The sequence below is a fragment of the Salvia splendens genome, chromosome 10 (genome assembly GCF_004379255.2).
Source record: "Salvia splendens isolate huo1 chromosome 10, SspV2, whole genome shotgun sequence".
NCBI lineage: Eukaryota > Viridiplantae > Streptophyta > Magnoliopsida > Lamiales > Lamiaceae > Salvia > Salvia splendens.
This window is the reverse complement of record NC_056041.1, coordinates 9,791,781-9,806,575: the sequence shown is the minus strand read 5'-3', so window position 1 is coordinate 9,806,575 and position 14,795 is coordinate 9,791,781. Positions and strand designations below refer to the sequence as shown.

The 14,795-nt window shown below is 33.2% G+C and overlaps 1 protein-coding gene across 1 annotated transcript; it reads left to right on the top strand.

Annotated features, from left to right (window-relative positions):
• Positions 1 to 12,750: 12,750 nt before the first annotated feature.
• LOC121751581 (protein RGF1 INDUCIBLE TRANSCRIPTION FACTOR 1-like) lies at positions 12,751 to 14,261 on the top strand. The gene is made up of 4 exons (XM_042146346.1): positions 12,751 to 12,843; positions 12,928 to 13,173; positions 13,255 to 13,395; positions 13,923 to 14,261. Exons 1-4 carry the CDS (start codon positions 12,841 to 12,843, stop codon positions 14,259 to 14,261), a joined length of 729 nt encoding a protein of 242 aa, XP_042002280.1. The 5' UTR covers positions 12,751 to 12,840.
• The last annotated feature ends 534 nt before the right edge of the window (positions 14,262 to 14,795 follow it).

The window sequence follows — 14,795 nt, the reverse complement described above, 5'->3', positions numbered from 1 at the left end:
TTCATTTCATGACTCATCATTCATCTTGTTTGTGGCACGGTTTGACTTTGGGTACTACTCCATATAGATAAACAACAACAATTATATAATGAAATGAAACCTTAAAAATTTTACTTACTATTTTTGTAGCTTTCTTCAGATATAGATAGTAGTAGCTTCTTTTTTCTTGGTTTTCTTCTTCGATATTCCTTAATACTCCTATAGAGATAGCTTAGAAATATTGTTCACTGTAAAATGTTAATATCTTGTTACGTGTTCAAATGCCTCTAAATGCACATGCAGACCGGCAGAGGAGGATATTATTGTTTTTTACTCGATTCCACTCATTCGGCTGATTTTACGATATAAATTAAATCGCACATAAATCGAATAATAAATGAGGAATTTAATTGTTATTTAAGCATGGCCCGTTTGTATAAGTCTGACGGGTAACCACGTGGGTTTCTCATTTTTTTAAATGGCTGATCAGGCCTTTGTTGAAGATGCTTTATGCATTTAATAGACCAGGAAGGCTGAATTCTATTGTAAAAAAAAAAAAGCTTAACCTTTCAAGCTAGCTAACAATAAACAAATCCTAAATCTTAGACTTTTTACTCATAACACATTCGTTTAATCTTTAATACACTTTAAAAAGGAAAGTAATTATTTTAAGTTAGCATTAAATTTTAAATTAATTAAGAGAAATTAAAGAGGGTTCAAAATTTTAGTAATATGAATCTGAACGGCTAAGTCGATACCAATTACGATAGTAACACTAATTAATCAATATAGTAGACGTTGACTAAATTGAATAGTATTACATTCGTCCACCATTTAAAGAGTTATTTTAATTCGGTATGCGTTTTAAGAAATTATTTGACTTTGTTAAAAAATAAATAAAGGGAGAAGTAAATGGAATGTGAGACTGATTTGTATATTAGTTTTATAATTAAATGTGTGTGTAAAAAATAGTGGAATGTGTGGTCCGTATACTAAAATGAAAAATATAATTTTTTGAATCATGGACAATCTAAAATGACAAAATGTTTCTTTAAATGATGAATAGGAGAATATAATTTAATGAAATTATAAATCTATTAACAATTATCAGTTCAAATATATATCCTTGATCTATAGCCAAATTTATTACTCCCTCCGTCCCATGCTACTCGCACTTTTCATTTTAGGCCGTAAATTTGGGATTGATTTTTTTGTGTGATTAAAAAAGAATTTTAGGTGTAATGAGACATCACTTAATAAAAGAGCTCTTAACTTAAACTAACATATTAATTAAATGCATTAATTCTAACTTAAATTATAAATAGTGTAAGGACTTTGTGACGAGCCGAAAAGCAAACGTGCGAGTAGCACGGGACGGAGGGAGTATTATTTTATAAAATAGAGAAATGAGAACCTTATCAAAGTTTTCATCATAAAAGCAACGGATATTGGCACCCCGTACTATAATTTTTTTAAAAAATTTATTTTTTCTATAAACTTTGAACTTAACATATAATATCACGAATTTAAATAATTTTTCCCAACAACAAAATCTAACTACATTAAATATTTATCTTCCATGGATTTTGTAATTACGTCACTATCATTTTTCAGTGATAATTATATCTTATGCGATGTAATAACTAATAAAATGTTGCCGAATTTTGCCATTGGTGGAAAATTTAAACAACTATTTAAATTCGTGACAGACGTCAAGTTAAAATTTGTGGGAAAAAAATAAATTTTTGGAAATTTCATAAAATTAGGCGCCAATATGTATGAAAGCAATTACCGAACAAATATTTATAACCTACAGAACATTATCGTAAAATATTTTATAAAATACAACAGACTAACAAAAATTAGTTATACTAATCAAAATTTAAAATCTGTGACGCTGTTAAGAAAAGAAGTCAATATCGTGGACATTCTGTTCTCAAAAAGAGTTTATACAGAATGAAAAACTGATTGCTAATGGGCCCTTTAATATATACTTAAAAATGGGCTGAAAGCCGATTTAGAATATCCAATAAGATATCGTAGTATAAATGTAGCTCGTAAATGGGCTCAAAATCTCTAACAATTAAAAACAAAATGCTCGCCAAAAAGCAATACAAAGGTCATTTTAATGTTTAAGGGGTCGTTATTATCAAAGAACATTGAATTAAGTTATTCTATCATTTTTTTGTATTATAATGTTAACGTTTTTAGTGTTTGCCATGGTTATTAAGATTTATCCCGACTTGATTGAAATGCATTTTTTATGGACCTCTATGACTATGAGTCAACTCACAAGTACTCCCTCCGTCCCAAGCTATTAGACTCGCATTCCTTTTTGGGATGTCCCAATCTATTTGACCCATTTCCTCTTTTGGCAAAAAAACATCTCTCTTACATCATTATCCACCTACTTTATTCTCTCTTCCCTCCTCTACTTTTTCTCTCTCTCATACTTTACTCTCTCCACTTTAACTATTTAAATACCACCTCCTAAATTCCTGTGCCCAAAAGAAGTGAGTCTAATACTCTGGGACGGAGGGAGTAACATAGTACTCCCTCTGTCCCCGATTAATTGTCACTCTTTGACTGGGCACGGGTTTTAAGAAAGGTAAAGAAAAGTTGATTGAAAAAGTTAGTGGAATGTGTGACTCATTTTTTTAAATTGTTTTACTCCCTCCGTCCCGGGCTACTCGCTCCTTTCCTTTTCGGCACGGAGATTAAGGAATGAGTGTATAGGAAAGTCAAAAATGACGGCTGTAGGTGAAAATTTTTACTAAAAATGGAAAGAGTGCAAGTAACTTGGGACGCCCAAAAAGGAAATAAGTGCGAGTAGTGCGAGACGGAGGGAGTATAATAAAATGTGAGTGAAGTTAGTTAGTGGCAATGTAAAACCTACTTACCATTTATGGTAAAAATGAGTGTGACAATTATTGAGGGACAGACCGAAATGGAAAAGAGTGACAATTTATCGGGGACGGAGGGAGTAACATATATCAGAAAATCACTACTATGGGCATGTTCGGTTGGAAAGATAAAATAATAATGAGATTCAATATAGGATAAGATAAGATGGGTCTTGTCTTGGACTAAATTAGTATTACTAAATTTTATATTGATGTTCGGTTGAAGAGACTATGTCCAAGACATAATATTAGTTAAAAGTTCTATTAATCAAACTAATATAAAAATCATCATTAATTAAGCTTATTTATTATAAAATTTACAACACAATTTAAATCTATTCATTATTTGATACAGTAAATAAATATTAATTAATTATATATGATAAAATATGAATAAAAAACTTATTTAATTATTACAGAGAGAAAGATGTTGATTTGACCGACACAAAATGCTACTTTCTCTCTCTATGCACACAAAAGCTTGTTTTCTTCTATTTTCACCCTCTCTCCCATTATTCACCTTCTTCTCTGCTTCCTGGACAGCCTCACATCCAATAATTCGCCATCGCCAAGAATGTGAGGAAATGAGTGGGGAGGAAGAAAAAATATAGTTGGGACTAATTAGTCGGAGGGGTAGGAGCCGGATGGATAGTCGTGTGATAACAGTCACAAAACATCACAGCGCAGGCGGGCCAAGACGGGCCTAGATAGTTTTGTCATGGGCCAAGTCGTGGGGGTAAAAGTAACCGAACGGCAGATTAGTGGGGCTGGAGAGAAGAAGTCCTGGGTTATCCCTCCAACCGAACGGGGGCTATAAGAACTATTCTAAAGATTATCTAGGATTTTGTTACATTTTAGAGATTATGTTGAGCCACAACAGATATGGAATCTTTTGACTGTGATATTAATTTTATAGTTAAACTAGGTTCAAAATTGTCACGCCCGCATTTTCTAAGGATAAAAAACACGGTAATCTCGATCGGGGGAGGGTTAAAAAAGTGGGGAAGAAAGGGGAAAAACAACCCAACAACACGAATAAAATCAGAGTATCATCTCAACAATTGAAAACTCAAAGGAATACAATATCTCATCAATATATAAACTCAAAAGAAACAACATTAAACGGAAGCATTCGAGAGAAGAATAATATTATGTATGAAGACATAAGATATTCGGAACATTTAAAAGCAAACACAAATCTTCACCAGCTCTGCTCAACACACCCACAGCGCTCGTCACAGCTCAACCTGCACATAGGGAAAACACATGCAGGACTGAGTACTTGATGTACTCAGTGAACATACGCCAACACAATTTTAGTAAAAACAGTTATGTCATGCCGTCATTGAGTGACCTCAGGGTTTTAACTTTGAAAGGGCCCGAGTCACTAAAACATTTCATAAAGCATAAACTCTCGACTCATCTGCAAATCCTCTTCCTCATTATTTCAAAAACACAACCATTTCTCCTTGAGTTATTTAAGAAACTGTCATATCTGTTCTTTAGGGTGCCGTGTAAGGTGGCCACTTTCCACGAGCACGAAAACCGGCCAACCCGTTCGATGACTCACGGTCCTCATCGTGTACACTAGTCCGAGTAGGGACTCACCCTTGCTAGGACTCGAATTCGATTACCATAATCTGGCATAGTAGGGTAACTCCTCTCCCTAGCCCATCATCAACCTCATCAACAACAACAATCTCATCAACTCGTGAAACGAGAATGTGGTCTCAAACTCGATCATTGGACCGGCCGACCCAAAAGACAGTTCACGATCTACACTAGCCTGAGTAGGGACTCACTCCCTAGTCAGACCCAAATTCGATTTCAATAGGTCTAGTAGGGACAACTCCCTTGCTAAACAAACAGATAGACATTTCTCAAAACAAAAACATTGCATGACATACCCTTTGCAAACTTTATTTTCCTCAAAAACATATTTAAAACATAAATCATTTTTCTGTCAAGGTCGAGCATCATCATATCACATCCACAAAGCCGAGCAATTCACAACCACTCAAAAGCTATCACTTTCACAATCAATTCACAACATATGACAATCACTTTCACACTTTAAACACATATATCGCATCGTCATGGAATGAAATAATAATTGGCAATCACATTTAGAAAGCAATTCATCACTTAAAAAAAATGCTCAAACCGGATATAATAAATCGCAAGCTCTTGAAAATAATTTAGTTCGAAAGCCCACGGTAAAACTTTAGTTCAAAAGCCCACCTTGTTCGTTTAATTTTCTGAATTTAAATTCCTTATTTCGACTGCAATTTTATCGGCAGAGAACTCCTTTCCTCGAGTCCATGCTTCTATGCTTTCAATTATTTTTGAGGCTGCCGCCCCGAGCTTCGTATATCCTTCTGCCAAAGACAAACCACCTCCCTTCGTCACTTTATTTTTCCTTGATCAATCTATTAGTCAAAACAAGCCCACTAATAAATGAGGCCCAACTCTCCCTCTTCTCCTTTAATCACACGGTCAACACACCAAGATCAACAACTTGAAACTTGAATAAAATATCTCACTATTCTGCCCTCCGATCTAAACTCCGTCGGCGAGCTCAACTGCTCAGCTCCACCTCCGCCGATCTTCTTCCTTTCTAATTCTCGGCCAACAGGCTTTTTGCCGTCATCATCGCCGTGAAACTCCAGCACCGGTGTGCAAGCCACCGCCGCCGCACTGTCATCTCGAGTCCGGTCTCACATCCAATTCCCAAATCGCTCCACCAGATTTCGCCTCCAAATCGGAAATCCTAATCTCTCTCTCTAAATCCTTAATTGCAAAACCTCATCTCTCATTCTCCATGATGCAGTCCCCTTTCCTAATTAAAAATCCCATTCAATCTTCACAAACGAGAGTCCCAAAATTTTGAGCAGCAACTTCCCTCTCTGCTTCTCGCTTTCTCCTCTCGTTCTCGATTTCTCAGTATTGAACTTATGTGTTAAAGATCGTGGGATTAGGAAGACATACATGTATAAAAAAACGGTTAATCTCTAATTGTTGAGATTTTGCAAGGAGTGATTTACTGTAACAGTTTTGTGTTGAGAGAAAGACTGACTTGATTGAAACTGATATGGGCTCGTGGGTTCTCTCAAGAAGAAAAGGAATTGTGCTTGTGAAAGGAACTGGGCCTGATACAAATAAAGAAAAAATTCTAACCAAAATTCAATAATAAAAATTCTAGCCCATTCTATCAACATCGAAAAGAATTGAAGGAAATTTTTTGACTACACAAACGACGTCCCTTTAAAAAAAATAAAAATAAAAATGTAGAAAAAGTCGGGGTGTTACAAAAATTTCTAATACTGCCATCCTTAAATAATGAAGTAGGTTTTGTATTGAAGACTATAATTGTTCAAATGACTAAATTTGGACTTCTAGAACGAGCCTTATAAACAAGTCCTCAAATTGTACGTATTTCCGGTAAAACCGTAAAAATTAAAATGTAGGAAAATGAATAAACACAAACATACATAAGTTATAGTAGAGTTGTGATATAGGAGTATGTAGAACTAGGAATGTGATATATGAGTACGTGGAACTACTTCCTAGTGCTGAATCGTCGAACTAACAATGAGTTTATTACTCCTTCCGTCCCACAAGAATATGCATTTTTAATTGGCACGAGTTTTAATGCACAATTGGTAATATAAGAGAGAAGTAGAAAGAAAAAATATCTAAAGTATTGTTAATGGATAATGAATTTTACCTAATTACAGAGGAAAAGAGTTTTCAAATTTAGAAAGTGTGTATTCTTGTGGAATTGAGGAAGCATTAGATAAAATGGAGTATATTTTAAGATCGTTTTAGTTCATTATTTCTGGAACAAGCTAAAATGATCTAAATTGGACTCCATATTATCTAGCAATGTTCTAAAATAAACTAAAACGAACTAAAAATGAAGGGTTCGGTGCTAGAAATTAGTTTGTCATTAATCATAATCTAGTTAGGATTTACCTTATATTATATATATAATTATATGATTTATATATGTTGACAGTGAGAAAAGTATAGTTAGTCTGAATCACTAGTTTTAAATTGAAATAAAAATTAATGAAATGAGAAAGATGAAAGATCCCCCCTCGTGCGCCTCAAACGCTGATCCACTTTGTTAGTTCTCCATCTATCTCCCCCATTATTTTGCACCTTTGACTCTTTCACTTTATCTTTTAGTAATCCATAATTTTAAATTATACTCCAATTGGGATAAGGTTAACTCGTTCACGAAATTTGATCAAATTACGATCGATTTGGTAAACCGAATATTAAATCACAAAATTTATTTTTTATTATTGTCTCACCCGTATTCCAAACGATATCTTTCAATAATGCTTAAAATGATGTCGCCACATTACCATATATTTTTTTTTCCTTTTCTTATTTTAATGTGACACCGAATGAAACCATGTTATGACTAACGATATAATTGAGAAAAATTAAAATTTTGTAATTTAATAATACGTAGTATTATGCTTTTAAACCCATGGAAAAGCAAGCTAAATGGCTATAATCCTTTTAGAATTTGTTCCCATTTTGAGATCGCTCAAATTACTTTATCAGTTTCCTCCGTCCCTCAATAATATGCACTATTTCCTTTTTAGTCCGTTTCACAAGATTATGCACTTTCTAATTTTAGAAAGTCTTTTCTCTCTAATGAGGAGAGACTCTGTTAAGAGCACAATTCTCTTAACGAAGAAATCCTGCGATTACACTCGCAACACACCAATCCGGCGCCCCGAACGTTGGGGTCGGCGGCTCAATTCGTGGCTGGCGCGGAGAACTTTCTCCGTCGGCAGTCTTCAAGGTTTGATAAGGAGTATTGCACAAGTAATGTGGGCAAAATAATTTTTCATTCAATGAATAAAAAGGTAACAACCTAGCCCTATTTATAATACTAGAATACTAGCTTAGGGAACAAGAAAACAAGATATGAAAATATACTATGAATCAAAAGATATGGGGAATAAAAAGATAACTAAATATTTGGGGAATCCTAAGATATAGGGGGATCGTAACAGACTCATTCTCCACTAACAATACATTATTTACTTTTTATCTCTACCTCTCTCTTACGTCACCAATTTTGCATTAAAATCCGTGCCGACTCTAAAGTGTATTCTTTGGGGACGGAGTGAGTATTTCTTTTTCCACTGGATATCAAACCTAAAACTTTAATTTGGTTCATCTGTCCAATTTTTACAATCTAATGGACTATTAATTTAACATCGAATACAGTTCAATATCGAAATCTCTAGTTCGCGGAATATATAGAATTTTGTACATCTAGCATAACTAGTTCCAATCTAAAGATGACTATAGAAAGAAATTTGAAGAGTTAATCTCGTGTGTATTGCAATTACTTTTTATATGGAATAATGGAGGCTTCGTCAAGATAGACTTTTCAAAAATTGCTTGTAAATATTTTCAGGTATGTGTAATATTGAAGTATCTACCGAAAGACATAAAAAGAAAAATGGTTAATTAATGTATTGTACCAAAATTAATTTGTGGAAAGTCAGAAAGTGCCAAGATATTAAGAAAATAAAATGCGTTATCTTTCTAAGTTAGTCTGTAATCGTATAGTATTTCAAGATTTACTTATTTCACTATTAATAAACCATTTGCCCATACGTAGCTCTTAATTAAATTTCAGAAATTTTATAGGGCATGTTCGATAACTAGCCAACCAAAACTAATAGCAAATTAAGGTAATTTATTTAATCACAAAAAATAGATGATAGTAGTATAAAAACGGATAGGAATATTTGGCAAGTCCAAGGCAAAATCACACGTTTGTGAGAGTCAGGGTCAGATCCTTTGCACGTGAGCTTCATTACTCACTGCTTCATCACATGGTTATGGGAAGATATATATTTTTTGAGTTCATCTTCGAACTTTTGCCCAATACTTTCAATTTTTGATGGCCAGTTATGAAAAAAGAAACCATAGTATGTACTTGAAAAATATGAACCGTTGGACAAATCAACTTGCACAACCACTTGGCGGAATAAAAACTAAAATGATCACTGCTTGTTGAAAGAGATATGAAAAAATAAACGAATACATATTATTACTTTCACATGTCTCTTATTTCACTCAAAGCTAAATCATACATCCCTTTATTTAGATACTCTAATTAGATGATTTAGGAGCATTCTCTTCTCAATTATTGAATCTGTGTCAAATTCGTCTATAACTAGCAAATTTGAGGTACTTCTGTATGCTAGGAGGTATGTGTGATTTATAAAGGAAGAGAAATATTATTAGGGAATATTTAAGGTATAGGATTAGGGGATACTGGATTTGATTTACCTTTCTACAAGTAGTACGTGATCATCTTGGACTTGTCTTACACTAAGTGGTTATCATCTTGGATTTATCATCCACCAATTAAGTGGTTGTACAAGTTGATTATTTCGAAGATGAACAACATCCTTAGGCGCAAGACAAGCGAACCCAGAAAAGACCTATTTGCCCCCGGAGTTGAAGAGAAGTTGAATGAGAAAAGACGCCCTTACCCTTCCGAGGCAAGTGTATATTTGCACAAGTTTAAATAATGAAGGATGATTTGTGTGTTGCTCAGGATGTTTGACTAACTCTAACACTCCCTCATCCCCCATTTATTATTTCAAAAACAGACAGGTAATACATTTTCAGTCCAAGGTAAAAAGCGCAAAAAAAAAGGGGAAAAGAAAGTTTAAGGAATGGTCCAATCTACTAAATTACTGATATACCTTTTCTTGGATGTGGGGAATTCGCTTACAGTTTGCAATCTGATCTGTATCATAATCCGTATTTAACATGATTTTTTTTCTTATAAATAAGAGAATAATAATGATGGGTCCTCTTAAATGCTTATAGCATTATAAACAATAAATAGTAGACAAAATATCAACAAAAGGGTAAGATCGTCATTCTGTTATTATATCATAAATTTCATGTTTTTTTTTATATCAACATAGTGTATTACAAATATCAACACAATTATATGCGAATTTCAAAACAAGTACTCGAAAATATCAACACAGTTTTATTGAGATTTTACATGCATTATATTGAAATTTTATAAATTGAGATTTTTTATGCATTTGTTGATAAAAAAATCTGTTTATCAACATATACGAAAACTGAAATAAAAATCATCAAATTTCATCATCCGAACATCGTCGGAACATATACAATTAAGATCTCGTTAGAATCCTTATAAAATTACCTTTAATTTGATATATTTTTTGCTAAAAAATAATTTAAATCCAGAGATTTAAGTAAATTTAAAGTTTTAGGATAATTTTAATAATAAAGAATTGACATTAATACATTTTAATTTTATTTAATAATTATTTAAATTTAAAATATAATTCCCTTGATATTATATCAACTACTAGATCTCATAATTTAATGGTTAAAAAGGGTTCTTAATTTTGTATTGCTAATTAGTTAGCAATTGATCATTCCTATTTATTATTATTAAAACAATTAGTATAATTTTTATGACCTAAATTTCGAAATATACAAAGGAAAAGATGGATGCATATTTGCATTCAACACTATCCTTGTTAATTATTATATCCTCTTTTAAATAAGCATAAAAAACGGAGGGAGTTATATCTTTTTTCGTCGTATTTGTAGGGACGAGAATATGAATGGATTTTTATGATTGATTTATATAGTACTCCATATATTTTGTAATCTTATAAAGTGATAATTTAGAAATGAAATCCAATAGCGAAAATATCAAGGTCAATATCTTTTGCCAAAAAAAATTATATGAACATATTTTAATTTTGAAGAGCAAATGAAATTGTGCCACATCAACTCTACATTCCCTACAAGGCTACAACTATAGTATGAATTTACCTGTCTTATTCTTTCGACCAAACATAAGTGTGATTATAACCCAAAGCAGTAATTCCGACTTCTTTATTCAATATCCAGTCTCCATTAATAGTCAGTCTTTTCTCTTTGTGCGTACGTGAAATCTGTAATGTTGTTTGTAAAAATAAATAAATTATTGTCTTACTAAATACTAATGATACTTTTTCCATGTTTAGCTAATTAGCTTGCATAATGGTATATGGCTACATTGACCATGGTATATATTGTTTAACTTGAAAATAATCCCAAGGAATAAGTAATAAGCCTATAAAATCAAAGAATTATTTATATATTGGTCTTGATAAAAGGTTAGAGGCACCTCCCATAACAAGGAATCCAAAAAAATGGGATTTAATTAATTATATAAACAATTAGCACATCAATGTGACTAATTAGTGCGCTTAATGAGTTGTGTTTTCTGTCTGCCAAGCCCTTTTAAGCAGAATAATTTCCACTAATTTAGACAAAAATTTAAGAAAAATAATTAGTGGAGTGGTTGTGGTTTGGTTGTTGTCATGTTGAATATCGCAGGAACCCAATTTCCTGTTACATGTCGTGTCTTTACTACCATTGATTTAGTGATGAATTCATTGCTCAATTTTAAGACATGTACTTGAATTTCCTATGATAACCCAATTTGGTTTTACCCTTGTTATATTTTTTTCAAGATCATTAGCTGCATTTGGGATTTCCATCACTGAAAATTTTCCATCATACATTTCCATCTGCACAAATAGACCGATAAACTAGTGCTCTATAGTATATGTTAAGCTATACTTAACACAATTTTCTATAAATAAACTTTTAATGATATCAATTTACTAATATATATAGCTTTTGTTCTCATTAAGATTTGCAGTCGTCAAACAACTTTGAATGACCAATATTATACTAGTATATAGATGAACTAAAACAATAAAAAGAAATTCTGCAAACTTTAAGGAGAGGACGACCAAGAACATGGATGAGTCAAAATATGAGCGAATAACTATGTATTTACGACAAAAGAGAGTTACAGTGTTATGCACATTTAAAAATGGACAAATATTACAAGGACAAGATGAGGCCTTGCTAGCACACATTGGTGAGTGGTTATCGAGAGATTAGAATCCATTAAAAAGGATAAAAATAAAATAAAATAAAATAGGAATTGCAGCTGTTTCAAGAATGGGTCATTTAGTTTAGCATTAGAGCACTTAACACTAGGTGATGAGAAATTAGTTTATTGGGCCATTTTGCGACACGGGAACAGCGCCCACGTTCTCCTCCTCTTATCTTACTCCTTTTCAACCTTTATTTCTTTTTAGTTCAACTATACACAAACCAAATATGTACATAGTTTTTGTAAAATCCCCTAAAAAAACAAATATTTAACTAATTTCTGAAAAGTAACACCCCAAAATTATTTTTATTTAAGGATCCACAATTGTTTCTTGTTGGCCTATTTTCGTGTTGACTTGAACCCTTGTTTATTAATTGAAGAGGACGCGCTTTAATTATCAACTAAATTGTGTTTCATTGTTAACATCCCAAAATATAACACAATTCAAGAAATTGATACATCAATAAAACATGAATTGCAGTTAAATCGAGACTTAGGAAACCCAATCAAATGAAACCTACTCGACCTAAGCTTCTTGACAAAAATCCCAATTTCATTTATAGAAGTAGTAGAGTATTTGTTTACGATTATCACTCCAAGTCTCCAAATATCGAATATAGCCCCAATTAAATGATTTATGAAATACTATTAATTTTGATGCAACAATGATTAATTAAGCGTGTCTACCTCCATAATTTGTATGCGTGTGCAAAACAAAAAAAGATGTATAAGTGCACACCAAATGATGATGACTGTAACACTGGTATGATTTATACATGATTTGTTATAAAATAATGAATAAAATAAAATACGCCCCTTGAAAATACTTCCATAAATAACCGCAGCAAGCATACCGTTAAGCCCTCTCCTCCTCGAGCTCTCATTTAATCCACATTTCCACCACTCATCCCTCCACTCCACAAATCAATTATACTAGCTACTTCATTTTCTAGCTCGATCATCATGGTACGTACTAACCCTACTTAAAATTGAGGGGAATTTTGATCATAATTAATTAATTGTGTGTTAATGATCTGAATTGTGCAATAGGGAGGTCAGAAACCTGCATGGTTGGAGGCTCTCTACCTGCAGAAATTCTTCGCTCCGTGCTCGATTCACGACGCTGCCAAGAAGAATGAGAAGAATATATGCTGCTTGGATTGCTGCACCAGCATCTGCCCTCACTGTGTCCTCTCCCATCGCTCCCACCGCCTCCTGCAGATTCGTCGCTATGTATACCACGAGGTGGTCCGCTTGGAGGATCTCGAGAAGCTCATGGACTGCTCCAACATCCAGGTTTCTTTTTTTTTTTTACATAATTAATTAGCAGAATTTTGAGTTGCTTGATTATGATCAATGTGGTAAAATGAAACTCAGGCGTATACGATCAACGCTGCGAAGGTGTTGTTTATAAAGAAGAGACCTCAAAATCGGCAGTTCAAAGGGTCTGGAAATTACTGCACATCTTGTGATAGGAGTCTTCAAGAACCCTTCATCCATTGCTCTCTTGGTTGCAAGGTATGTACAATTCGATTAATTTTTTCTTTTTTTAGTGAAATTCATTACTTAATCTCTTAATTTTTAGTTGAATTGCATGTTTTTATGATAGTAATTTTAGTGCTCAAGTACTGAAATTTGAATTCAGCTTCCACAATTAGCATATGTTAGTGAATTGCAATTGAAATTGGAATTATCTGAATTTTGAGTTCATTTTCCATTATTAGCATAGTTTAGTAGTTTTTGATGGAAGTTGGAAAGGATTATCTGAATTTAGAGTTTCAGTTTCCACAATTAGTAATTATCTGAATTTTGGAATGATATATTAAGCACTAATTCAAAAAAAAATCACAATTGTCATAATTCTAGTGGCTGAATTAGGGTGCTTGTCAGTCTAGGGTTTTGACCACTGTAATTATGAATATTTCTATGCTGGCATATCTTGACTAACTGAATCACAAGATTACCGTACGTGCTCACAATTTTAAATTATGTGAAAAAGGTGCCCAATAAATTTCTAATCTCTTGATTATAATAACATTAATTAGGTGGAGTTTGTGCTGAAGCACTACTATGATCTATCCCCATTCTTGAGAATTTGCAAGACTCTCCAACTTGGTCCGGACTTCTTCATCCCACAAGACATCGGGGACGACGAGATGACCAACGAGACACCTCGTTCCATAGTGGTGGATAGCAGCGACGAGCCCCTGAGCTCGGGCTCATCAGGGTCCGACAACATGAGCTTCTCGTGCACCGGGTTTGTGAGGAAGAAGAGGAGTGGGCTCTATGTGTGTGGGAGATTAGCTAATAAGATCACAGAAGAGGACATGGCCACTAGCATGAGTAGAAGGAAAGGAGTTCCGCATAGGTCACCTTTGTGTTAGGGAAAAAAAACAAAGGAATAAGAATAATAATTAATCGTTAATGATTATTAAATTAGTAATTTTTTGGGGGAATTCATCGAGATTAAAAGAATCACATTGAGTTTCTTGAGACATTTTGGGTTAATTATTAATTAAAACACTTTGTCCGGTGGGTTTGCCTTAATGGCATCACGTGGTGTCCCAGTTCCCAAGTTAGGGTTTTGTACATTTTTGCAAATTTAATTATCGAAATAACAGTTTTGTATGGTGATTGTATTGAGTCGATTTGGGTGTTTCTATGCATCTCTTGTCTCAAGCAATGAACCACCGAAAAAAAAGAATATGACAAATTAATGAAAGGAATATTATATTCTACCACTTGTTTTTATTTGGTGGATGCTTTTTACAGTTTAACATATGTTGTGTAATTTTTAGTACTCCTGCTTCTTTTGTTTTTCTATTTTAATTTTTTTTTTAATTTCCGCATATATAGTAAGCACAAATGAAAAATAGAGGAGCTAAGTACAAAGTAGTGTTTATAAAATTCACAACTGA

Excerpts from the sequence above, each read along its gene's own strand:
- LOC121751581 (XM_042146346.1), top strand. Across the intron at positions 13,174-13,254 it reads TGGACTGCTCCAACATCCAG|GCGTATACGATCAACGCTGC; the intron begins GTTTCTTTTTTT and ends AATGAAACTCAG. Across the intron at positions 13,396-13,922 it reads ATTGCTCTCTTGGTTGCAAG|GTGGAGTTTGTGCTGAAGCA; the intron begins GTATGTACAATT and ends AACATTAATTAG.